Genomic DNA, 27,203 nt, shown 5'->3' on the forward strand with positions numbered 1-27,203 from the left:
TTGCGAGCCTGCCAGCCGCGGGGAAGCGATCCCCGGCGCCGGGGGGGCGGCCGCGGCGTCTGACTGACCGACGGGGGAGGCTCCGCGCCCGTCCGCAGCGCGCGGCCGGCATGGCGGCGCGGAGAAGCCCCCCGGGGGCGCGGGAGCGGGAGGGTCCTCGCGCCCCCGCCGCAGGTGGGCCCCGGGCTGGGGACGGGGCGGGGCGGGGCAGGGCGGAGCGGGCGGGGGCCGGCGGGCAGCCCGGGGCGCGCTCTCCTCCGCTGGCCGTCGGCGCAGTCCGCGGGTTTGGGGTGCGACGCCCGTGCGCTGAGGGTTGGAAGGTCCGGGGGCGCCCCAGGGCAAGGGGGGGAACGAGCTGCACCCCCAAACACCCCCGGTAGGGTTTGAGCTGCAGTCGGGGACGAGGGTCGCATCGCAGCTGAATAGGAACTATGCCCTCGGGAGGCAGAGCTGTTTGGGTCGTGGCTGCGAGCCACCTGCCGAGGCGGGGAGGGCAGGTTCCTGGGAGGAGGGAGCCCGTCTTGCGGGCTGGAACGGGGTGGGGGGCACAGGCAGCCGCTGGGGGGCCGGGCCCTGCCGCCGAGGAGAGGCAGTGTCCCCTTCTCGGTGTCCTCTCTGAGAACCTGATTGTTGTCGGGGGAGTTGCGGGGCGGGGGGAAGTTGACGGGTTTCGCGCTTTGCTGGTGGAGGATGTGGCCCACACCTTCGCAGCAGTCAAGACTTCTGAACAACAGAGAAAACTGGCTTTTGAACAAGAATGTCACCAAGGACAGGAGCTGCCGCACAGAATGGCACGGGTCGCGCGCTCAAGTATGGGCGCTGAGGTGGGGGCGCCCCCCGCCCCGTGTCTAGGAGTCTCGCTCCCCGCGTCGGTAGCTGGGGTAGAGGTGAAGGCTGTTTTCCTCCCCCGCCTTCGGCTGGCAGTCCCAGCTCCGAGGAAGGTGGACGTAGCAGCTTCTCGGTTTTGAGCGCATTCCCGTTGCGTGTTTGTCTGGTGGCCCCCGCCGGGGTGTGAGCCCACTGGTGATTTTGGGGGAGCGTGCCTGTTCACCAACACAGAGCTGGGGCTCGAGGTACTGCAGCGTTTATGGGAAGTTGGCAGGTGCCAGGACTGCTTATTAATTGGGGTTCTTGGTCCCAGCAGGAACTTTTGATTCACACCTGAGCTGTTGGGTGTGGTGGAAACAGCGCCGTTCTGGGAGTCAGGACATGAGTTCTCGACCTCATTCTGCCCAGCACTGTGTGTCTAGAAGGCACAGTCACTCTGGACTTCTCATGGATGAGGACGTTGGGGTAGCTGATCCATAAGCCGCTCCCCCGCCCCCCCCGCCCCCCGCCCCCCCCCCCCCCCCCCCCCGGTCTAGAATTCTATGATTGACTTACCTCCCAATCTCAAAAGTTTGGAAAATGAACTCATTTTTTCAACCTTTCTGCACCTTGAATTATTATAGAATTCGCCAAATATTTCTTCTGGGTGTATTCATTTGAACTTTTTATGATGTGATTCCCCCCCCTTCCCCTTTGCCTTATTTTGGGAGGAAAAGCAAAGCTGGGAATGGAGGTAGGCCTGAGAAGGAGAAAGCTGGTTTGGGAGGCAGAAAGATACCTACTCTGGGCTTAACCTAATGGCCAGGAATTTTTCCTTCCAATGCATGAAGTTCAAGGTGTGCCAGCCCTGTGAGCCCAGAAAATTCTTTCCTCAGCTCCAGCCTGTGGGGACTGCAGATGGTGTGCTGTAGTGGAAAAATGTGATTCAAGGATCAGGTTATGGAAAACTTTTTTTTTTTTCCTCCAAAACATAACCCATAACTTCTGAGGACTAAGGAGCATAGTTTCCCTTCTTTACAGGTGGTGTTGGGGTGGGGGGACTTTTAAGGCAGTTGCCAAAGGTAGGATGGGGGCAAGTTATTTTTACCTACCCCTCTTTTGGTAAGAGAGAGACCAAGGTTCACTTCTGAGGTAATCGCAAGTGCTAACAAGTCACACTTGACAATAAAAACCAAATGGACAGCAGCCGGAGGAAGCCCACAGAGCGGGTAGGGATGGAAAGAATTTTCTGGTAGCCATTTTTACTCTTTGGAAGTGTTTGGATATTGAGAATCATGAACTAAACATCTGTGCACAATATGATGGGAAAGACACTGTCAGAATTGGAATATTAGACAGGGAAGTGGCACCCAAGATGATTTGGTGCAATGCTCCAAGGCCCCAAGACTGGGGAGGAAAGAGGAAGCAGGGGAGACCCGCCCACTGGAGGAGAAACTCAAAATCCTCAGCATACCTTTGGCAGTCGGGGCGCTTGAGGAGGGCATGTGCTTCCTGGCTCGTCTTGCCTCTGGCCAGCCTCCGGGTCATTAACTGTTATGATTAGTTCACATTCTGCTGTGGTTCTTCACCAAAAAGACTGCAAGTTTGCAGCCATGTCCTCAGGAGCTGCAGGACCCCAGGGTGGTCCCTAGGGGCTAGCCGGGGGTGGCAGGAATGCCCAGTGTGGAATGGGGGACCCAGCAGCCAGGTCCCCTCCTTCCAGCTACACATAGAGCAGCTCTGCTTTTGCCTCCCCCCCTTATATGCTGTTCTGAGTAAGATTTTGTTTGGGGAAAAGAGTCTAATGCTAAACAGAAAGTTTAGAAATCATGGTAATGGCCAATATTTTTGGAATTTTGCTGTTGGCTTTATTCCATGGAAAGAGCTTAGAACCATGCCTGGCCCACAGTAAGCAGTCATTATTATCATCATTATCTTCATACTTTCCTTTTTTTTGAAAAAATTTATTTATTTAGTTCAGTTGGCCACCATATAGTACATTAGTTTCTTTTTTTTTTTTTTTAAAGATTTTATTTATTTATTTGAGAGAGAGAATGAGAGAGAGAGCATGAGAGGGGGAAGGGTCAGAGGGAGAAGCAGACTCCCTGCTGAGCAGGGAGCCCGGTACGGGACTCGATCCAGGGACTCCAGGATCATGACCTGAGCTGAAGGCAGTTGCTTAACCAACTGAGCCACCCAGGCACCCAGTACATCATTAGTTTTTGATGTAGTGTTCAATGATTTATTAGTTGTGTATAACACCCAGTGCTCCTCACAACACGTGCCATCCTTAATACCCATCACTTGGCTACCCTAGCCCCGTCCCCTCTGAAACCCTCAGTTTGTTGCCTGGAGTCCATAGTCTCTCATGGTTTGTCTGCCTCTCTGATTTTCCCCCCTTCAGTTTTCCCTCCCTTTTCCTATGGTCCTCTGTGCTATTGCTTATGTTCCCCATATGAGTGAAACCATATGATAATTGTCTTTCTCTGCTTATTTCACTTATCACAGTCCCTTCCAGTTCCATCCATGTTGATGCAAATGGTGGGTATTCATCCTTTCTGATGGCTGAGTAATATTCCATTGTATATATGGACCATATCTTCTTTATACATTCATCTGTTAAAGGGCATCTCGGCTCCTTCCACAGTTTGGCTATTGTGGACATTCATCATTTCCTTACACCGTGAGGTGGTTGTTATTTTTATCTCTATTTTATTGCTACCAAGTCACATACAACTTGTACAAGTTTTCCCACTTCCCACGTAGACTTTTCTACTAATTAAAAGATGTGTTCCTCAAAACCATGGAATACATTATTCCAAAGCTGTTCAAGGATGACTTTATGTACAAAGCAGATGTTTCTGATCCACCAAATGCAGTCTTTGCCCCATTCCCTTGGGCAATCCTAGGTACCACACTGGGTAAACAGGTGAGTTTACCTGGTGAGCACTTCTGTGTTTAAAGGGAGTGTGGGCAAATCAGAATGGCTAAGGACCAGAGAGCTGGTCCATGGCAAGAAGAATGATGAGGATTGTGGGGCTCATACATTCCCTCCTCAACACGGACTGCTAAGGGGTGCTTCCAGTTGTGATCTTATTCTAGAACCAGTGCTGTTCAAAGACTCTGCTCTCCAGGACCTGAACAATGGGTGGAGGGGGTGCTAGCAGTGGTCAGTGGGTGCCAAGGAGGAGAGGAGTGAGTAGCTGGGGTTCTTTGTGTGCTAGTTGTAATCTTCAAGAGAAATATTTTCCATCTTTAAAAGATAGTTTGAGGGCTTAGGAACAAAAACAAATAAGCAAAACCCCAACGCTGCAATTAAAAACATGCACAACAGAATGTTTAAAACCAAATGGTCTGTAGTTGGTATTTTTTGCCAGCCCGTTCGCCCCACTTTGATACTTTTACATTTCTGTGAGATGGATTTGATGCCAAACACAATGTAAGTTTAGTAGCAGGTGCTTTAGCTGAGTCGAAATCCTAGATGGGCACAGTTATGCACTTGAAAATGACCTTTCACCTGGCTTCCTGGCGTGGGTGGGTGCTGTCTCCTGAGTCTCCAGCACCACAGTTGTCCTTGCCACGGAAAACAGTGGGCATTTGCTGGAGACACAGCCCACGGATAGTCTTAGGTAATCTTCACAACCACCACTCTGACGGAATTTGCTCCAAGTTTCCAGCTAGTAAGTGGTGGCCAGGATTCAAGCCTGGCAGCGTGGCTCCATCCAAAACCGATTCTTCACCGTCCACCTCTTCTGTCTCCTGAAACTCGGTTCAGGATTATACCCGAGAGCACTCTAGTGTCCGGGTTCCCTCCCCACATTTCAGTTCTTCCCAACTAAAGTTGGGTTATCATTTCAATACCCCGCGGTTGCTCCACGTAACTCACAGGTCTGGGGGACAGAAGAAGTGAGATTGTGAGAAAGTCTTCATGATCGAGCTAAAACTTCCAACATACATGGTTGCTTTTTCTTAGCTATGAAAGCCCCTGCGTCATCTTGAGAGGAGTGAGTGAGTTATTGGGCCCGTGGATTTGACCTTTTTCTTCTGTCCACTTGAAATCTCTGGTAAATGTGCAGTTACTTAAAACAGCATGCTCTCAGAATCGAGGTTGCTTACATGTTTATTGATTTGCAATTAACTTAATGGAAGAACAGATAAGTGTTATTTCACAATAAATCAACAGAGAAAAGGTTTTGTTTATGTGCTTTTTTGCCAGTAATCTTTTGTTCTGGTTATACCCCATTTACTACTTTCTCATTTCGTTGGAACCAGAAGAGACAGGTGGCATCATGTTTAAAATAAGAGGATGATAAAATGCTTATGTTCATTTCTAGGAGACTAAGGACTGTTGTCTGGTGTCACTGTTGCTGGGATTCTCAAGTAATAAGCAAAAATCTTAGAAACCAGGGCACTTGGGTGGCTCAGTTGGTTAAGCGTCTGCCTTTGGCTCAGGTCATGATCCCAGGGTCCTGGGATCAAGTCCCGCTTCGGGCTCCCTGCTCAGCAGAAAGCCTGCTTCTCCCTCTCCCTCTGCTGCTCCCCCTGCTTGTGCTCTCTCTCTGTCTCTCTCTTTTCTCCCTGTCAGATAAATAAATAAAATCTTACAAAAAAAAATCTTAGAAACCGTAGCACGTAAAATGCTATGCTCTGTGAATCTCTGAATTAAGAATTTAGCAGTTAGCCTTTTGTTGTTGATTTAACCAGGTATCGATGACTTTGAGGCTATGTGGGATTGTTGGATGGCAGATATATGGTAATTTAAAATACCGTATTAGCTCTCTCTCTGCTTGCCCTGTAGTTGGCTTTTATGAATATTAGGGTTAGCCTTCTAGCAGAGGGAAGAGTAATGTAATTGGAATTTGGTTCCTCAAGAGACCCCCTCCCCTCCAATCCAGAGAGAGGTGGAATCTGATTCCACATCAAGGGTTAACTGTCGAAAGGAGGGAAGCCCACCGCCCTCTCTTGTTCCGGGTACAGCGGACTTGAACGCCCTGCTCTCTCCAGGCCTGGGACAGCTGCAGGGGGTTCAAACGCAGCGGAGGTGGGCGAGGGAGCTGGTGGTGGGAGCTCATCAGGCAGTGGTCTTTGAACACCTTGTGTCTCTCCTCTCAGCCCTGGAGTCCGTAGTCCCCCAAATTTAGGAGAAGTGAACTAAATTCCTTCTTGCCTGGTAAAGAGAGACCTGTCCCCTAGGTCTTCGCATAACGCCTGGTGCACCATGGCCATACCTGTGGACCTGTGATAGGAAGACCTCACCTTTCCTGTGAGGTCTCTAGAGTGACAGGAAAAGTGAGTGCTCTGTGTCTTCCAAGTCGTGTGTCCCAGGCCACTGGGCCAGGTCGAAATGCCCCAGAGGAAGCAGGACAGCTGACAGGAAAGAGATGCGGAAGAGGTGACCAGCCCGTGCGGCGTGGGCCGCGTCTAATCGGCCGCCATCCTGATACAGAGGACCGGACAGTACTGATGCCAGCAGACAGATCAGCTCTTTGGCATTTCACTTGGCGTTTTAAAAATGAGCTTGGAGTTCAGTTTGTCGCTAAGGATGCAGTTGACCACTTCCCTTGAAAAGCAGCTGTAGCCAGTGGTGATATTAGGGTAATACCGCGGGGTCCCTCGGCCCTGCACCTGAAGCCATGTCAGACTTGGGCGTATCGCTTCCTTCCCCTGCAGTCTGAAGTAGAGAGAAAAGCCACTCGAACTGAGAGAGGGTTTATGAGACCAGTGTTCTCCACGGTGTCTCCCTCTGCTTTGGTTGCTAAGTATTGGCTGAAGTCACTTTTGTTAAACTCAGCTGGCTGGTAGGGTAGGGGAATTGTGCGGCCAAGGCTGCTGTTGACCTGCACTGTCTTGTTCTTCATGCTTTAATATTCCAGTGTATTCTCCCATTTATGCCTCATCGGTTGATTCATTCAAAATGTGGAGCTTGTAACCTCTGAAGGTACGGTTCTCCTCCCTCCCTCCCAGGCTCCTCCTCCACCGTCCCTTTTTAAAAAAAAAAATTCTTTTTTTTTTTGAAGCTGGTCGCCCTCCACGGAAGCCCCGCTGTGAGAGATCTGTAGAAGTGAGCGTGGACTTCTAACGGTGGGAATTGTTGCTGGCACTTGTCACGGCCTCATGTGACTGCTGCGTGTGTTCAGGGCATCTTTCCTGTGGTGCAAGTTGTGGGTAATGTTTTAAGTGTAGTTGAACTTCAGTTGTTTCACAACTACTTAAAATCCTGTGCCTTGTGCCTCAGTGTGACAACTCCTTTGACACAACGCAGAAACCAGTTACCGTAAAGAGGCCTTTAGTGGAGGAAGGGACCTTGCAGCTGAGGGCCTGGCCTCCTTATGCCTGTTGCTAGGGGAGGAAGCTGAGGTCCAGAGTCGCTCAGCTCTCTAGGACCAGACTGTGGGTCCCTGAGCCCCTGGTGCTGGCTCATTCCTCTACCTTGAAGCCATCCCACTAGGTGACCACTTCACGTTCTCATTTCCTGCTTTGTGTGTACATGAGTGTCATTAAGGGAAGAGAAAACACTGGTGGCTCACTGTTTCTGACATAGGTGTGGTGTTCCAAGTGAGAAGGGTGACCACCAAGGTAGAGGCTCTTAGTTAGGATTCCGTATGGCGGAATAACAGAACAACCCCAAATAAGTGAATCAAGTTTATTTCTCTCATGTTCCAGCTCAAAGGTGGCTCTCCAGGGCTGGGATGGGCTCCATGGTGTCAGGGGTCCAGCTCCTTACTTCATGTCCACCATGCGTGGCTCCCATGACTAGCTCCTTCGTGGTTCAAGATGGCTGCCGGACATCAGTTACTGCACTCACATTCTAGCGAGCAGGGAGGAAGAAGAACAGGGAAGACACCCTGCTCTGAAAATTGCACATAATGCTGCTTACTCAGAATTCACTCATGCAACTCCACCCAGCACCTAGGGAGGATGGAACGTAGCCTTTGTTCGGGTAGCCATGCATCCCGGTAAAGTCAGGACTCTAGTTCTCTGGAAGAAGAGAGAATGGATACTGAGGGAAGCCGGCAGTGTCTGTCTTGGAGACACAAGGCCTGGATCCTGATTACGTGGATTCATTTTACTTATTCAACAAATATTTATTAACCGTCTACTCTGTGCCTAGGCACCGAGGAAGCCGAGCGCAAACAGACACAATCCCAGTCCTTAAGACGTATACCTATGTGGGGAGACAGACCCTGATCAAACACAAACACGGTTGTGTAAACTGTGCTAAGTGCTGTGAAGGGAAGGGACACGGTGTGCCCAGCGAGTAACAGGGACTTGAGCAAGCCTGGGGGCAGGGGGGGGGGGCGGTGGGAACGGGTCAGAGGTTTTGCCCCAGGAAGTGACCTTGGAGCTGACAGCTGGAGACTGAGTAGAGTGGAGGGTGTTACGGGCAGAAGAAAGAGCTCAGGCGGGAGGCCGGTGTGGGTGCTCAGGGAGGAACTGACAGCCAGTCCTCTTGAGCAAGAGGCAGCGGGGAGAGAAGAGGGAAGAATTAGGGTCAGCCCGCGTGGGGCTCTGGAGGGAGGGTGACCGTCGTCGTCGGCCTGTCTGGCACGAGATTGTCCCGGGACATGGAACTTTTACTGCTAAAACTGGGAGAGTCCCAGGCAGGCCAGGATTGCTTGGTCACCCTTGCTGGAGGCCACAGGAATACTTGGATTCCTTTCATATGAACTTCAGCCAAGTCCCTTCTTAGACATAGCCCTCAGCCGCCGAGACACCACTGGCTGGTAAACGTCGCCCCTCCTACTGGCCGAAGGGAAAGAGGCACAAAACACAGGCAACACTCCCTGTGGTTGGAGGGCGTGACCAGTGAGACTTTAGCTGGCATGATTTCTCCTGAGAGGAATTTCGGAAATTACTTGGCATGTGATGGTATATTATTTGAGATAACAGAAGGGCCCAGGGCAGAGGAAACCCGTACTCCGCGGTGGCCTGTCTCAGCGCTGCCGGTACATCGGAATCACCTGGGAACTTAACCAGTAAATCAGAAAATGCACAGGTGGACCCAGGGCAAGGGAGATCGGCTCCATCCCAGGGCCCCTCAGGCGTGGGCATGCGAGTGGGTGGCTGGGGATCTTGCAGAACACAGACGCTGCTTCCGTGGGGCCCGCGGATCTATATTCCTAAGTGCCCAGGCGGTAGTGATGCTGCTGTCCAGAGACCTCGAGTACAGCGTCTGCAGTGTTTGATGAGTGTTTTGGAAGCCACTGGTTTCTTTTCCCGGAGAGCAGAGCTAAAGGACCACATAGAGGTGCATGGGTCCGTGAGAGGAGAGAGGAGGAAGACGCCAGGAGCCCAGGGAGGCTCCGCTTTGTGCCGCCATCAGGGGTGGGCCCACCTCAACTTCTCAGTTGGTTCCTAGGAGCTGTGGGTTATATGATGTGGCTGGTTCCTGGTTCCAGAAGAACCGGCTCTCCGTGGTTTCTGGCTAGGATGGGGCAATAGGAAGGTGATGCACCATTACCTCTCTCACACCTTGTTGAGAGGCTTTTCCAGCTCACTTCACTGGCTGCTAGGATTTGAGTCTTTCCTACAAGTAAGAAAACCAGGGGCACCTGCGTGGCTCAGTCGGTGAAGCGTCTGCCTTCCGCCCAGGTCATGACCCCAGGGTCCTGGGATCGAGCCCCGCATCGGGCTCCTTACTCAGCAGGGAGCCTGCTTCTCCCTCTGCCTCCTCCCCTGCCTCTGCTCTCTGTGCCAAATAAATAAATGAAATCTTAAAAAAAAAAAAAAAACAAAAATAATAAGAAAAGCAAGAAAGATTTTTAAATAGATGATACACCCATTGAATGTAAAAAAGCAACAAAAACAAAAACAAAAAAACCCAAACAAACAAAGAAAAAATACCGCTGGCTACAGAGTGGGAAATGGTTTGGGGAAGGGAAGCCAATTAGAAGGATTAGTAACCGTTAGTGACAGAGCCCAAATGGGTCTGATTAATGGAAAAATCACCACAGGGCAGAAACGAAGAGTGGTTCATCTGAGTGTACCCTTAGTTCTCTCTCGGTCACATTTCATAAATGATTTGTATTGGGAGGTGGAAGACAGGCTTAATCTTTAAAGGTCTAAGAGTTGAGAGAGCGCCACCAAAGTCCTGGCGGGCAGTGAACCAGGTCCAAGAACGCGAAGTTTAGCGGGGACACGTGTCAGCTCCAGGGTCTCAAGCACAGAGCCTGCGCGCGTGATGACCTCCTTGCTTCCCTTCCCAGGTTCTGAACCTGAAAGGTAGCCACGGGAGTCAGAGAATTTTATTTTTATTTTTTTAATTTTTTAAAAGATTTATTTATTTGAGAGAGAGAGCGAGCGAGCACGTGCACGAGCAGGAGGGGCAGAGGGAGAGGGAGAGAGAATCTCAAGCAGGCGCCACGCCCAGCACAGAGCCCCACGTGGGGCTCGACCTCACAACCCCGAGATCACCACCTGAGCTGAAATCAAGAGTCGAGCGTCTGACTGCACCACCCGGGTGCCCCAGAGTCAGAGACTTTTTAAATGTCAGCTCAGTGAAAACACCCACACGTCCTAGCTGTGTGGCCAGACGGGCTTGCTGAGCAATGCCCGAAGTGAGCTCACCTCTAAAAGGTTAGGCCCAAGGGCACCTCTCTGCCAGCAGGGGAGGAGGGGCCAAGCTGAGCGGGTTCTTCCAAACCTGCCCTCAGACCAGCCGCTTTCCCTCGGGAAAGAGTCAAGTGAGAGAGGGCTGGGGCCGAGGCCTGAGCCAAGTCTCCAGGAAAGCCCTTCCAGCTGGAAATCCGAGAAGGGTGGGATGAAAGCGCCGGTCTGTGTCTCTCCCTTCAGAGGCTGGGGAGACATACTCCAGCAACAGGTCTAAAGGGCTTTACGTTGATGGCAGGCTTAAGGCGAGCTGACGGCTTTTTCTTTCGCAGGTATGCAATACTAACTAATACAGTCTCAGGCTGTCTGCATCCTTTGAGTGAATCATCTAGAACAGGGTTTGGCAAAGCACAGTCCCTGGGCTGAATCTGGCACCACTCAGTGTTTAGATGGCCGGCCACCTAAGAATGGTTTTGACATTTTTTTAATGGTTGGGGGGAAAAAATCAAAAGAATACCATTTCCTCACATGTGAAACTTATATGAAATTTGGACTTCAGTGTCTGTAAATAAGTTTTCTTGGAACACAGCCCCGCTGCACACTGTCTCATGCTTGCTTTTAGTCAGGGCCAATTTGAGAACTTGGGACAGAGACCAGATGGCTGGGGAGCCTAACATACTTTCTCTCTGACCCTGCACAGAGAGCTTGCTGAGCCCTGACCAAGAATGAAGGGGTGGTCAAGGGTTTGCATTGTCTCCTGGGTGGGTCACACTCAGGACAGTGTGTTCCGCCCCGTGGCCTCACTGTAAGTGTGGAGTGGATTCAGAGGAGGGTGACCCTGACGATGAAGAGACACCCCCCCCCCCCCGAGACTGTGTCCTATGAGGACTGGTTGAGACCACAGGAATGTTTAATCTAGGGGAAAAGCAGGCGCAGTGCAAACGAGGGCTGCCTTTTATGTCCCTGCTTGTTGATTGTTTTGAATTCTTGGAAGAAAATTGCTCCAGGAAGGCAGCTTGGAGGTTAATTCAAAGGGCACTGATCTTGAGTCAGAACGTGTTGGTTCAAGTTCGGACTTCTACTCGCGTTCCCTGGGCTTCAGGTTCTTCACCCCAGAGATGAAGGGTGCAGGCGACAGCCCATCCCGCGTCCAGGTCCACAGTGACTTAAGGTTCAGCTTTCACCTCAGAGGTGTCTTCCGGCCGGCAGGGGACACGGTCATGCAGACACCTCACCGACGTGCAGCTTGGATGGAGTGCAGAGGGAGCGCCAAGGGGAGGGATTCACTGGGGGCTGGTGTGCATCAGACCTCGGAGAACAAGTAGGAACTCCAGCCCCTTCACCCAAAGCATTCTGTGATTCCGTGAAAGACTTAAAAGGTGTCGTGTAGGAGGGCAATCCCACAGGTTCCTCAGGACTCCAAGTGATACCCTTTCAGACCCGACCACACAGGTAACATCAGCATCTCTAACAGGATCTAAAGGCCCTGCTGCTCTGAGCCTGGCCATCCTTCCCTTGCTTCCCTTGCCTTGCGGACTCTTGTCTGTCCCCTGGGCCTCCACTCTGACTCATGCTGGCCGAGGTCAGGTACCGATGTGACCTCTGTTGCTGGAGCCATGTTTCTTTGGAGCAAACACAGGAGGAGGGGCCAGCCTTGTGTTCGCAACAGTAGCATCAGCTCAGCCCACAGGAGGATTGTTTTGAATTCTTGGAAGAGAACTGCTCCAGGGAGGCAGCTTGGAGGTTAATTCAAAGGGCACTGACCTTGAGTCAGAACGTGTTGGTTCAAGTTCGGACTTCTACTCGGGTTTCTTGGGCTTCAGGTTCTTCACCCCAGGATGAAGGGCGCAGGCGACAGCCCATCACATGCCCAGGTCCACAGTGACATTATGTTCGCAACGGTACCATCAGCTCTTGGCCCAGGGCTCAGCCCACAGGAGGAGCTTACTCTATTCATAGACTAATGGTAGACTTGGATCAATAAAGAGAGAAATATTCCAGAAAAGGAAATGGTCTCCCACACATGGGAGTGCGTCCCCACCCCCAGAGGTGGAGGGGAAATTGCAGCGGGAACTCAGCCAGGGAGTTTCCAGGTGCCTAGTGCCTTGGCCCTTACGAGCACCCGTGTGTGGCTTGGGTGTAATTTCGTTCTGACCCTCTGTTATCACTGATGGATGGTCTTCTCCATTGGGGAGACCTTTGGGATCCCCGAAGCTACGTGATTTGGCTGACATCCAGCAGCTAGGCTATGGCAAAGTAAAGACAGAGTCCCCGGCTTGTTCGGCTGAGTCATTGGTCTCTCCCAGGCCAGGGAGCCTGCCTGGCTGGCTAAGTTGATCCTGGAGTGCTGAGATTTCTCAGAGACGGCGTTCCAACTCGCTAGGACCTGGAAGCCTCGCCCACCCTCAGCTCTTGTGTTTTTAGAGTTGGGGGGTTTCAAAATCCCCTACCCGTGATTAGAAAATTACACTTATCTTTTAAAGTGATGGGTTGCAGTTAACACCCATGAACTTGTGTCCAGTAAGTGAAAAAAGTCTCAGAACTATGACATTATTAAACACACACACACGCACAGTCCTGTCGGGGTTTGGCAAGAAGCGGTTTGCTACTGTCCTTCCTCACACTCAGTTGAACAGGAGCCTTGGGGACAGCATGCCCAGTCCTGCGGGGATTGTGCTAGAAGCCCGAGTGGGTTGCCTCACAGGGCTACAGCTGAATGTCTTACTGGTCATGGCTTTCGAGATAAAAACCTTTCGCTTGGTGGCTCTCTTCCTCAGCGATACTGATCTTGCACTTTTGGGTTATAGCACTTTACTGAGTGGAAGTCTGTCCTTTCTTAGTGGAGCAGACTTAATACCTGAAACACAAAAGCATACAAAGACTTTTGACCTCACATTTCAAAGATTTGTTAAGAGGACTTTTTTTTTTTTTCCTGAATATTTCCTCCATAACTGATATAAAAACAAACAGCTAACCTGTGAATTTTCAAGAACCAAGGCCGTTAAAATCCAGTCTTTCACACTGCCATGCTGGCTTTTTTTTTTTTTTTTTTAAGATTTTATTTATTCATTTGAGACACAGATACAGAGAGAGAGAGCACGAGCAGGGGGAGAGGGAGGAGCAGGCCCCCCGCTGAGCAGGGAGCCCGATGCCGGGCTGGATCCCAGGACCCCAGGATCATGACCTGAGCTGAAGGCAGACGCTTAACCATCTGAGCCACCCAGGCGCCCCACGTGCTAACTTTTAAAAATTCTCTAGTCGTCTGCTCCGTACTCCGCATTACTTAGAAACCTCGATGGCCTCAGGGGGTTTGTTCTGTATGTTTGTCATTCTGCTTGCATACTGTTTATTTCATTTATTTAGACTAACGTGTATTATTTTGCTTGATTCTCGGGTCTCTGAATTTCTCAGAGCTAAGTTCTGAGAGAGGTGACCCCCTGGAGGATGGAGGTCTGCCTGCCATGCGGGCATCCAGCTCAGAGAGCCTCGTGTTATTCTTTTTTTTTTTTTTTAAGATTTTATTCATTTATTTGAGAGAGAGAGAAAAAGAGAGAGAGAGCATGAACGGGGTGGGGGGAGAAGCAGAGGGAGAGGGAGAAGCAGACTCCCTGCTGAACAGGGAGCCTGCCATGGGGCTCGATCCCAGGACCCTGAGATCATGACCTAAGCCGAAGGCAGACGCTTCACTGACTGAGCCACCCAGGCCCTCTGGGCCTTGTGTCATTCTTCGTCCCTGCAGAGAGACACCCCCCACACACACACACACCAGGGTGTGCTGAACCCGGGGAGTGCAGGCCGAGGCACCGTGGGCCTGGACAAGCCGACCAGTAGCCTTCCCTGGCAGGAGGGCATCGTGCCACCCATCCACCATCTCCTTGAGGATAGAGCAGATGTCTTTCCACTTCACATCCTGCCAGCCCAGCGCCCAGCCCAGCGTGGGGGGAAGAAGGACAACCGAGGAGGGCCTGGCGGCGGGGGGGTGGCACGGGGGGAGGCCTTCCCAGACCCGCCTGTCTGCTGTACCGTTTGGCTTCTGATCGCACCTCTCTGCAGCATTTCCCACCCTTGCTGAGAATACCCCCGAAAGCCACATTCACTTTTTTGAAGGGGGCAGTGTTCCAGGACTCAGCTCAGAAAAGTGTGAGAAGTTTACCAACACCTCTGAAATGGCTGTGTCCCTTGCTTGGTCACAGCTGCCCCTAGCCCTTCACTGCCCTCGACACAGAGTGTGCAGCTGTCCTGGGACCTTTCCCACGGGTCCCTCTGCATCCTGATCCGTCCGTAAGTCTCTCTCGGGCACTCTGTCTCCCGGGTCCTGCTGAGTAACCGTAACACGGGATGCACGCAGGTGGAAGAGCCGTTGTAGGCATTAAATTCAATTTAGTATCTTTTACCTTAAATTTTAACAAGATGATTTTAATGTGTATATTTCTACACTCCCTCTGCTCTCAGGCATCTGAATTAAATTGCCTTTTACATCTTTTGGCTCAGGCCTAATGTCCCCCCTCCATGGCCCACTGGGGAGCTCCTGATCTGCTTCAGGAGAAAGTCATCAGCCAGACGCAGCTGGCTGTGTAGACAGACGTGTGTAGGAAGAAGGGGTTGGGAGAGAAGTAGAGGCAGGAAGGGATGGGCTCTCTGGGCCCGGGACACCCCTGGAAGTTTTGGGGGCGAAGGAGACACTGAGGAGTTTCCATGAGAAGGAGCCCAGGGCTCCCCACTGGGACTGCCATCTGCATAATCACCCTGCTTCTGGCCCTGCAGTGTCTTTTGGTTTTGTTTTCGGGGTTTTTTGTTTTTTTTTTTTTTCCCTTTTGGTTTCCTGTTTGAATTATTTCAGCTTTGGTACATTTTAGAGAATGGAAAAAATTCTAAGTAGAATTTTACCGCAAAAAAGTGGCTTTCTCTCTCTCTCTTTTTTTTTTTTTCACTTCTAGTCCTGGTCTCTATCTGCCATATATAGTTTGAGTGGTGGCAGATGAGATTTGACTTTCAGATAGCCTCCTTGTTGACTTCGGGAGATTCTGGTGCCATTCCTCCAGGGCATCTGAGCAACTTAAGTGCTAGTTCTTTCGACTGTGTGGGTTGGGGTCTCTCGCATGTCTTCGCGCTGAAGACTGGGGGGTGGGGAGCAGTGAGACCTAGTTAATCCACTTTCCAATAGGACAGATGTGCACGGTGGCCTAATTTCAGCCACCACCCAAGTGGTCCATTCCAAAAGTACTAAAATGAAATTTTGTTTTTTCTCTCTTGACTAACATGGGTGAGGACCAAATCCATAATTCTGGCAGGAGAGGCTTCATTACCAAACCCGGCCCCCCACCCCCCTGCCACTCCCATGTTGCTTGTCCTTGTCCTTGACCCTCTTTGTATCTTTTCCCGCTGGTTGCCGGGGTCAGCATCGCCCCAGCGACAGGGGAGGGGAGGCTGGGCGGGTCACTGCTGAATCCTCCCTGGTGGGCTGGCAGATGGGGGACCCCAGTGAAGGTCCTGACATGGGAAATTTTATCCCCTCTCTGCTGTATTTGGGGAAATGAGATTTGACTCATGAGATCATCCAAGTTGCGATGATGAGTTTTCCGCGAGGCACCTCATTTGTGGTGTTCTCGTCTATGACTGTTTTTTTGAGTTATAATCCAGTTATTGACACGTGGGGGGAGGCGGGGAGATGGATTTTAAGTCTCTTTTTTAAGAGTCTTAATTCCACTTGCTGTAGCAAAGCCGATTTGAAGATTGACTCAGGGGCATACTTCATAGGCAGGAGAGCCAAGGGATTGGGCCTGCCGCTCGGGCTCCACATTGCCCTGGCTTTGAATCTCAGCTTTATCGCTTATGTTTCAATCTTTCTCTCCTGTGCGGCTTCCTCATCTGCAAAAGAAGGGTGGTTGGACTAATAGCAATAAAAATAATAATGAACATGGACTTGGAGACTCAGGGTTTGCCAGATGGCATGCTCAGCACTTCCCTAACATTTCCACCCCTCCCCCAATGGCCCCCGAGGCAGAACCTGCTCCATCCCCCATGTTACTCCGTGGGAACTGGCGTGCGGTCAGCACTCCTTGGGTGCCACGCTCTGTTGCCATCCCCAGGCTGAGAAACAGAAGCTTAGGGAGGTGAAGTCACCAGGGCATGAGCAGGGCTGGGTTGCGGCCCTGGGTGGAGGAACGTCTTCAGGTGCATGAGGGAATGAATTCCTATGGAGCACATAGCACGGCTCTGGCAGATAGCCACACTCAAACTGTAGCTGTTTCAGCGACCAATGAAGCCATACACTTTCCTTCTAAAGCACTGCACTTCCTCTCCTTAGATGAAGAAACCCCACTCCTCGTAATGTCATCGTATCTTGTATGAACCCCTCAGGGTTGTCTATGAGCTGCAGCTGCTCCCGTGGGACTTCTGGGGTCCCGCCCCCAGATTGCTCCCTGGCGCCCACACCAGCCCCCATGATTATGCTCCCGGGCCCTTGTTGGGTTAAGCCACTTGACCAAAAACTGTGCCAGTTAGGTAGAGGGAGGCCAGGAGTGTAAGCTTGTATTCTAGGTTTGCACGCGAGAGGCATACTGAGCCCTCATGTGTTTGTTTGTTTTCTGATAAGTTGATCCTATCTCCCTTTCTTGGGTTGGAGGCGGGGTTTAATTTCAGGGTAAAGGCAGTAGGGCCAGGGAAGTGTGTTGTACATGTGGGGTGGGGTGTCAGATGAGCCATAATCTGTAGGGGACCCCGTGGAGGCCCCAGGCAGCTGCCAGAGAGGCTCATGCTCAGGAGAAGGTGCTGGTTTAGGGGGTCTCAAATCAAGTGCCCCAAGGGGCCTGCCAGGAACTCAAAGGATGCCAGGGGTTGGTTAGAGTCTGGGACAAATGAGAGCAGGGTGCCCCATGGAGGAGGCAGCAGCCAGACCCCACCTCAGTGACTTCAAGCCCTCCAAGTCCACACAAAAATGAGCACTAGCCAGTGGGAAATGGGCAGATGCTCTACAAGTCTCTTCCTGGAAGAAGAAATGTGAATGTGTTCCTACAGAAATGCAGACTACAGAGAGAAATCACAACCAGGACCCAGGATCGGGGTGGAGGGAAAATGCAGGTGCTGGGACATGTGATGGGGGGTTAATTGATGGTTTGTTCTGGAAGGCACTTTGGCCATAGCTGTCAAAACTAAAAATGTACACACCTCTTGATCCAGAGTTTCCTGTTTTGAAATTATCCTAAAAGCTACCCTGAGCCCACAGGGACCGTTGGAGGATAATGTCTGTCTCGGCAATGTTTGTAAGAGTGAGAAATGGAAAACAATCCAAATGGTTTATCACTACGTACATATGTGATGGTCTGTCTTTATACTGAAATATTATGCGTTCTTTAAAAAGAAGAATGTAGATCTATATGTAGTGATATGAAAAGATGTCTACTTTGTATGAAGAGAAAGAGCAAACTGTAAAATCATGTGTAATATTCCATTTTTCTAGAAAATGTTTATAAATACATGAAAAGAAATTATGTATCACCTAGACAAAATTCTAGTTCTTGCTGAGTTTAAGGATTTACTAAAAGTATTTGCAAAGGTCAGAATTGTCACAGTTGGGAAATCACTCTGAATTAATAAAAATCTAAATTATAGATGTAAAGGCAGTAGAGCTTTACATTTTTAAACAGCTCCCGAAAAGTTTTACTAAATAGCTAGGCAGGGCTAAATATGTAATGAACAGCTAATGAACTGTTCTAAACAGATGAGTACCTGTTTTTGAAAATGCCCTTTTAAGTCATTGTAAGTATGTCTATTCTTATTTACTGGTAACTTTCTTTTTTTCTTTTTTGGTTAACTTTATTTGCTGGTAAATTCTTTCCTTATGAGAGTTTAAATGTATATCAAATATCCATATGGTCAAAAATGCTAAAATTGGAGTGCCTGGCTGGCTTAGGTGGTGGAGCACGTGACTCGATCTTGGGGTCGTGAGTTCAAGCCCCACATTGGGTGTGGAGCCGACTTAAAAAAAAAAATGCTACAATTGCAGATCCTGAATTGCTGAGGCTTTTACTGCAGTTAACCACTGGAATTTTACTAAACCTTGTGCCAGGGAGGGAATGATTTCACAATGAACCCCGGGAGGTTTGGCCACTATTCAAAAGTTCTCTTCCTCATTTGTACTTCAGCATTTTACATGCTCAAGCATAATACAATTGGGAATCTGCTGCACATAGTAAAATACTGTAAGTATACAGTTGGAGCTCTCTGGCCTGTTCGTTCTCTCTGGTCACATCAGGATGGGAACGTATGCCATAGGCAGCACACCTGTCCCCACCTCACTGCTCTTCTAAGGGGTGTCCAGCCTGCTGTTTGGGTCACTCATTGTGTGTGTGAAGGTGATGCCATCTGCTATGGCTCATAATGATCTAAGAATGTCCAAGTGGGCAGAAGCGCCTGGTGGTGGCATTGCTGGAGGCCCCCTGGTGCCGAGCAGAATTCCTGGAACCGTTCTTGGCTTCAACAGATACACAGCACAGTGCACGCATGCACCGTGCTGGTTCTGAAATCATCTCATTCCATCTTGCCCCAGTGAGGTCCGCGTTTTTCCCAATATTACAGTCAAGACAATTCAGAGGAGAGCAGTCAGGTTTCCCACGGTCACACAGCCAGGGTAGTAGAGGCAGGTTTTGAACAGGTCCCAGGGATTCTGAAACCGATACTCTTTATGGTTATTGCTGGTAAATTCTGTGGAACAAAGATATTCTTACGTAGAACGTTGATTATAGGAGAACCGGGGGTTTCTTTAACTTTCAGATTGAATTTTTGAATGCTTTAAAAACTGTTTATGTAATCAGGGACTCCTGGGTGGCTCAGCCGGTTAAGCATCTGCCTTCGGCCCTGGTCACGATCCCAGGGTCCTGGGATTGAGTCCTGCATCGGGCTCCTCGTTCAGCGGAGAGCCTGCTTCTCCCTCTGCTTGTGCTCTCTCACTCTCTCCCTCTGACAAATAAATAAATAAAATCTTTTAAAAAATAAATATATAAAAAATAAAAACTATTTATGTCATCAATGATAGACACTTTGCAGGTAAAATTAGCCAATATATTTTCCCCCCTTAAACAAAGCAGACTTGTGTAATTGTGATGTGCCTTTTTTTAAATTATTAATTTCTTGTAGGAAGTGACCAAGTTCACTCCTGGATGCTAGTCACCAGCCAAGCTTTAGGTACCGTGTGGAGAATAGCAAAGGGGTCAGTGATGTTGGCAGCTTCATGTCTGGTGGCCGCCCTCTGCTACTTCAGGAGGATGCACTGCAATTTCGGGCACTGGCTGAAATGGTAGGTGGTCAGATCAGCTTCCAGTTTCACGAAGAGACCCTTGCTGTTCAAAGTATATTTTTTATATCATTGTTCCCTTTATCTTTTAGGTGGATTGGATATCTGCAGAGAAAATTCAAAAGTAAATATTTTCATATGTTATTTCTAAGGTGCAGAGAGGGTTTGAGAAGGGTGAGGAAAGGGAAAATTAACTACCTTTTCTATTTGATTTGGTCCAGGGAACCTCAGCGTGGAGGCGGAGGTTGATCTGCTCAGTTACTGTGCGAGAGAGTGGAAAGGAGAGACACCACGTGCCAAGCTGATGAGGAAGGTGAGTCTGCTGATACAGGTCATGGATGGTGCAGAATGCATGTGTGAAAATCAGGAAGCAAACATTGCACTCTGCTTTACGAAGCCCAGAGATCCGCTAACACCAGAACTGCCACGAGGAACAATTGTGGCTCTCATGATAGAGCCAAGCAGCTGCCACACACTGGCTTTGGGCTGTCACCTAGATAGAGCAAGGGCCTTTGAGGACCTGGATGAGGACGTAAATGGGGCTGTAATTTCAAGAAATTTGAGGGGGGCACTCTTTTCAGCTCCTCCTGCCAGGCCTATGGCCCATCTCCACATGCAGGGGAGACTTCTGTCCTTGGAGGGATTAGGCACCTGGATGTAAAAGATTTTGAGGATTTTTAGAATTGCCCATTGGACCAGTCTTGGTAAATATTTCCAGCAGTGCTATCCAACCTTGTCAGCAGCGAGAAAGTTTTGTTGCAAGTACTTTTTAGCATGGTCTTAAATGTATATAGTATTTTTTTTTTTTCCACTGTGGTCAAGTTATACCATCATCTTCCCTAAATGACATTCCCTGGCCCTGAGCTTCCAGGAATTCATCAAATGAAAGAGCAGGACTTGGACTCACTACACACCGAAGTCACTTTAAAATGACTTGTGGTTGCATTCATAATTTAGAATTGTTTTCATTTTTGTTGTCCACTTTATTTGGGAGTCACACCTCAGTGGCAGTGCAGTGAATTCATTTTGCTTATTCTCTCATCCAGAGGAGTTGAAAACCAAATTCTTCTTTTTGTGTGGACAGGCTTACGAAGAGCTATTTTGGCGGCATCACATTAAATGTGTCCGACTAGTAAAGAGAGATAACTATGACGCTCTGAGGTCAGTGCTGTTCCAGATATTCAGCCAGGGCCTCTCCTTTCCATCCTGGATGAAAGAGAAAGACATTGTTAAGGTACGTCCACACACTGGAAACGTGGGGGAACAACGCGTCGACAAGCATTGCAGTGCAGATGGCTGGGTCTTCCGTGGGCGGCTCTGAGATGGAAGGCGCCTTCAAAAGCCCTACATACCCCGTCCATCTCAGAGAGGCCGTCCTACTCAGTCTTGTTTGTTTTTAATGTCACCATCTTTTCTCAAGAAGGGCATCTGTCCTTCATAGGCAAGGTGGTCTACTAAAATTCACTTTTTTACTCTACACTTCCTCAAGTTTTGACAAACACATAGAGTGCTCCAGAGATCCCCCCTATTCCTTTATAGCCAACCCTCTCTCACTCCTAGCCCCGGGTCACCATTGATAGGTCTTACGTCCCTATCATTTTGCCTTTTCCAGAATGTCCAATCATGGAAGTATCCAGTGTGTAGCCTTTTGAATCTGACTTCTTTCATTTAGCAAAATGCATTGCCATTCATCCATGTTCTGTGAATTTGTAGTTCATTCCTTTTTATTGTTGAGTGGTCTTCCTTGACGTGAGTATGACGCAGTTTGTTTATCCGTTCATCACTTGAAGGACATCTGGATTATTTCCAGTTTTTGACAAGTACGAATAAAGCTGTTATAAATATTTCCATACAGGATTTTGTCCTTTTGGGCAAATGCCTGGGAATGAGATTGTTGGGTCATGTGGTAGGTGTAGGTCTAAGTTCATAAGAACCTGTCATCTGTTTTCCAGTGTGGCTCCGCCATTTTGCATTTGTACCAGTAATGTGTAAGAGTTCCAGTTGTTCCACATTCTAACCAGGATTGATTTGGGGTTATTTGTAGCCATTCTGATAGATGTGCCCTGGTATCACTCTGCTTTTAGTTGGCATTCCCCTAGTGTGGAAGGATGAGTGTCTTTCCATGTGTTTATTTGCCATCCATGTTATCTTCTTAGAGAAGTGTCTGTTCAAGTCTTTTGCCCATTTTTATTTATTTGTTTATTTTTAAATTATTTTTTGTTTTATTTTATTATTGACTGAATTTTGAGAGTTCTTTATATATTCCGAGTACAAGTGCTTTATCAGATAGTGATTTGCAAATATTTTCTCCCAGTCTGTGCCTTGTTTTTTTTTTTTTTTTTTCATTTTAAGAGTGTAAGGTAGTACATTCTTTTTCTCTTTCTTTTTTTTTTTTTTAAGGCAGAACATTCTTGATGAACAACCTGAATTTTTATTTTGAATGTAGGATATTTAATCTAGGATGTACATTTAAGGATGGAGGAGCAAGGAAATACAAAGTATATGTATATATATAGCTATACATGGTCTATTTCCTTACCATTTTTTAAATTACACTTGTTTTTATTAGTTTCATTTTACCTAGCAAGTACTTGTCAAGTGTGTGAGGTGTGCTAGGCCTGCTGCTACTTGCTGAGGACAGAGAATACAACCGAGCCTCTGGGCTCCCCAAGCTCAGCGGGGCAGGAAAATGGATTAGATCCCTTCACTGGATCAGAGGCTTAAGTATTCTGTAATCTTATTAAATCCCAACAAGGGTCCTGTAGAATGGATAGTATCGTCCTTGATTTATGGTGGCAGATGAGGCTAAGAGGGTAAATAATCTGCACTGGTTGAGCAGCCTCTCAGCTGGTAAGTGACAGAGTGAGGGTTGGACCCCAGAGTGCCTCATTCTAAAGCCTGCGTGCTCCCTGACGTACTATGGTATTCTAACATTGTTTGGGTAAAAATAATTTCTAAAGGGATATACCCAGACCGTTTGGGAAGTGTTTTATGCAGAAAGATTGTTTCCATAGACATAATCTTCATGTAGGTTTTCGTCAGTTGTAAAATAATAAATTAAAAATCCGATCCAAATCACTTAATCCACAAATCTAAAAGGAACTATATGCTTTTATTTAACTGTTGTTATCATGTTTTTAAACAGAGATTGCTAAGTGAGATAAGATCATGCACCGTGATGACGTACTCTAAATTGTGTGTCATAAATGTTGAGGTACTAATCATGGTTGGCATCTACTTCCTTTTCAAGCTTCCTGAAAAACTGCTCTTTTCACAAGGTTGTAATTGGATCCAGCAATACAGTTTTGGTCCTGAGAAGTATACAGGTTCCAATGTGTTTGGAAAATTACGTAAATGTGTGGAATTATTGAAAACACAGGTGAGTGTTTGGGAGAAGAAAAGACTAAGAATGAAAGCGCACACCCCAGATGTAGCGACTCTTCTCTGTCAGGCATGTCACTTGATGCCACATAAGGAGGACACGTGGCCAGGAGCATCTCTTCTAGGAACTGACGATTGGCTTTCCTATTCTTTGTTCACCTTCCAAGTAATGAACGAGCAATGTCGTACAGACAATTAGGTCCAATATGGGTTAAGGAGACCTTTGTGGGCTCTCTGGGAAACCTTAACAATCACGTACCTGTTTCCCCTCAAAAGATGGGGGGCGCCTGGGTGGCTCAGTCGTTAAGCGTCTGCCTTCAGCTCAGGTCATGATCCCAGGGTCCTGGGATCGAGCCCCACATCGGGCTCCATGCTCCGCGGGAGGCCTGCTTCTCCCTCTCTCACTCCCACTGCTTGTGTTCCCTCTCTCACTGTGTCTGTCTCTGTCAAATAAATAAATAAAATCTTAAAAAAAAAAAAAAGATGGGGTGCAAGGTGCACACAGCGCACTCAGAAATACACTTCTGGGATGTGCCCTATTAATAACTTGGGCACAGCACAGATGCTATAATTTGAACTAAGAGTCTTTCCTGCCTTTTAATAGACGCAGATTTTGGATTGTTGAAATGAATCCTCCATGGTAAATACCATAACATTTCTGTGCCATAGTCTCATGTAAAACTGATATGTAAATAGTCATTGTGAGGATTCAGTGAGTTAATACACGTGGAGTGCTTTAATCTGTGCTTGGTGAGTTAGTATGAAGGAATGCTAGTTAGTACTGTTTGTCTCTGGATTATCTTCTGTGTGACCCAACTATCTTAAGATGTCTTAGGAAACTAACTTGCATGGCATTTTACCTAGTTGGTGGTGCTTTTTTGAAAAATGTTTCATTTTAACTAGTTTGTGATTATAAAAGTAATACATACTTGTGGTTAAAAAAAATCGGGGTCAAAAGCTATAAAATGAAAAGTTAAAGTTCCCCTCTATTAATCTTTGGTTTATTTTTATAAGTACTTTGAAAAATTATGCCATGGTGTAGGAATTCACCTTTCCCCTGTTAATTTCCCTTTTACATCTGTATTTTTAGTGGACTGAATTTAGTGGAATTAAAGATTATCACAAGAGAGGAAGTATGTGCAACATCCTTTTTTCTGATGTTCTTCTGGAATATAAACTGTATGAAGCTTTAAAGTTTATCATGCTATATCAAGTCACTGAAGTTTATGAACAAATGAAGACTAACAAGGTCATTCCCAGTCTTTTTCAACTCCTGTTTTCCCGGGAAACATCATCTGACCCTTTAAGCTTCATGATGAACCACCTGAATTCTGTGGGCGACACATGTGGACTAGAGCAGGTAATGGGGGCAGAAGAATCCTGTGTGTTTGATTCAGGATGATACTGACAGTCCTTGAACACACAGGTGTTTGGAGTTTACTTTCAGCGGTGATAAAACCCACTGCAAAGAGGGTTTTATCTTAAACCCTTAAAAAGAAGGAAAAGAAGAGCATGAAACCTCACTGCTCCATGCTGTTTGCTGTGTGTCTGCCCAGCCCTGTGGCCAGGGGGCCCCAGTGTGAGAAGCCTTTCTAACCTTTCACTCTGCCTCTCAGGTGGTGGTAGGTTCTCTCACAACAGAGTTGAACCAGGAGGAAGTCCTGTTGGAAAATGAGATGAAGTTTGGAAAAGCACTTGGTTACTTACTAAAGATAAATAGACATTATTGAAAAATTTTAGGGGCACCTGGCAGGCTCAGTTGGAAGAGCATGCAACTCTTGATCTCAGGGTCGTGAGAGATTGGGTGTAGAGATGACTAAAAACAATAAATGAACTTTAACTTAAAAAAAATTACTGACAAATTTTAAACCCGGGGGCGCCTGGGTAGCTCATTCAGTTAAGCGGCCAACTCTTGATACCAGCTCAGGTCATGATCTCAGGGCTGTGAGATCGAGCCCCGCGTCAGGCTCCATATTCAGCAGGGGGTCTGCTTCTCCCTCTCTCCCTGTGCTGCTCTCTCTGCTCTTCTCTCCCTGCTCATGCATGCTCTCTCTCTGTCAAATAAATAAATGAATAAAATCTTAAACAATTTTTTTAAATCCAGAGAATACTTTTTTATCCCCATAGTAAAGAGGTTTTGTTGTGCTTTGCTGTCTTAGGCAGTGCACAAAATTACCTGCATTTTTATAAAAAATGGATATAAAACTAGTTGGAAAACAGTGTGATTTTTTTATTCTGAGCATTCCTTTATTTTTTATTAGTTTTTTTTCCCCCCAAACAGCCTTTCCCTGTAATTTTTTCAAGCTAGTCTACAAAGATGTTCGTCTGCCTTCCCCTGCCTTCCACGTCATGGGCATTTGTTCGTGTCTGTGGCCCCTCAATGGTTCATGTGTGGGTCTGTAAATAAGCACATTACTCCATAAGCTGCAGGAGAACATGCTCCCTCCACTGGTGGGGGACAGGGAGTTGGCAATGTGTGTTTGTGACCTCTTTTTCATCTCTTCTCCAGATCGATATGTTTATTCTTGGGTACTCCCTTGAAATAAAGATCAAAGTGTTCAGACTGTTCAAGTTTAACTCCAGAGACTTCGAGGTCTGCTACCCAGACTTGCCGCCCAGGGAGTGGCCGGAGATCTCCCTGCTGACGGAGAATGACCGCCACTACCACGTTCCCGTCTTTTGAGTCCGGTGTGGACTGGGTATCAGCTCTCGCCAATGGCAGTGGTCCTACTTTCAAGGAAAGTCCAGCTGGAAAACCAAAGCTAGCATCACAGCCATTGAAAGGATCAGGACCTTCTTCTCTGGAGGGGCAGGTGCACTGGACGCAGGGGTGCACGGATATCCTTTGTTTTCCAGCAGTTTCCTCCAAACCAGCCTCACTAATATATTTGTGGGTTGGTGGTTTGACCTTGTTCATATGGGCTCTGGCCATTTCACATGCAGTAGGCATTTCAGGGCACAAGGACAGTAAATTTGGGCAGTACAACACCAGGAAAAAATCGAGAGGAAAAGGGGAAAAGGACTAACCAGGAAAGACTTTGTCTCTAACCTCGATGTTCTCGTTAGGAACCTTGTCTTTGACTGATTCTGGATCTTCATAAGCGTGGCCTTATTTTAGAAGCATTACCTTCCCTGGAATCTTTATGGTATATTGATTTTTCTAGAACCACTTGATTAACTGTAAAATTGTGTGTGTGTGTGTACACACATATACACATGTGTATACATTGTATAGTTTTATATATACATATATGAACACATACACACAAATAATCACTACTTTGTAATGTTGTACAGTTTGTTTTATATTGCTTTACATTTTTTTGTTACTGTTGCATCTGGCTGGTCCGATTTGTTTTATATGGATAAAAGAGATTAATTCTGTAGATGAAGGCAACTGAATGACAATTATTGAACTATTACAAAACATTGAACTGTGGTGTATTTATTTACATGTGTATTTAATGTGTGGTAGCTAGAATCATGCCACCCTAACCCCTACCATGTCTATGTCATAATCTCCAGAACCCGTGAATATGTTGGGTTAAATGGCAAAGAAGAATAATGTTGCAGGTGGAATTAAGGTACTAATCTGACCTGGAAATAGGGAGGTTATTCTGGGTTCTCCAGGTGGGCCCAGTATAATCCCCAGGGTCCTTAAAAGGGGACGAGGGAATTGGAAGAATGTCAGGGCCAAAGGGAAATGTAAAATACAGAACGGAGAGAGACACAACATTTCTGGCTTTGAAGATGGAGGAAGGAACCATGACCGAAGGAATAGGGGTGGCCTCTGAAAGCGGAAAAGGCAAGAGAACAGAGTCTTCCCTAGAGCCTCCAGATTTTAGCCCAGGGCAACCCATGTCAGATCGTTAGCCTACAGAACTGTAAGATAATGCATTTGTGTGGTTTAAGTCACTAGGTTTCTGGTAATGTGTTAGAACAACAATTGACAACTAATGTACTCGAGGTAACTAATTTTTGGTCATCTTTATTTTGGAAATACTTCTCTAGTTTATTTTATTAATCTTTATTTTGAAGGTACTTTGCTGGTCTGTTCTGAATTTCAGTAAGTACAAAATAACTTTTAAAACCTTGGCCAGTGATATACTACTTCAAAGGGACAAATCCGTTCTAAGAGTGATTTACTTAACATTTTTTATGCTAACGTTTTCTC

At 47.7% G+C, this 27,203-nt stretch overlaps 1 protein-coding gene across 2 annotated transcripts; it reads left to right on the top strand.

The window, feature by feature from the left end:
• Nucleotides 1-26,463, top strand: OTULINL (OTU deubiquitinase with linear linkage specificity like). Of its 2 annotated transcripts, XM_078066579.1 has the most exons (8): nucleotides 1-174; nucleotides 19,492-19,651; nucleotides 19,741-19,772; nucleotides 19,870-19,961; nucleotides 20,733-20,882; nucleotides 22,899-23,027; nucleotides 24,120-24,389; nucleotides 25,539-26,463. In XM_078066579.1, exons 1-8 carry the CDS (start codon nucleotides 111-113, stop codon nucleotides 25,710-25,712), a joined length of 1,071 nt encoding a protein of 356 aa, XP_077922705.1. In that variant the 5' UTR covers nucleotides 1-110; the 3' UTR covers nucleotides 25,713-26,463. The 2 variants fall into 2 exon arrangements, with proteins under 2 accessions (XP_077922705.1, XP_077922707.1); XM_078066581.1 differs by lacking the exon at nucleotides 22,899-23,027.
• The last annotated feature ends 740 nt before the right edge of the window (nucleotides 26,464-27,203 follow it).

This window comes from Halichoerus grypus, chromosome 2 (assembly GCF_964656455.1).
Source record: "Halichoerus grypus chromosome 2, mHalGry1.hap1.1, whole genome shotgun sequence".
NCBI classification, from domain to species: Eukaryota; Metazoa; Chordata; class Mammalia; order Carnivora; family Phocidae; genus Halichoerus; species Halichoerus grypus.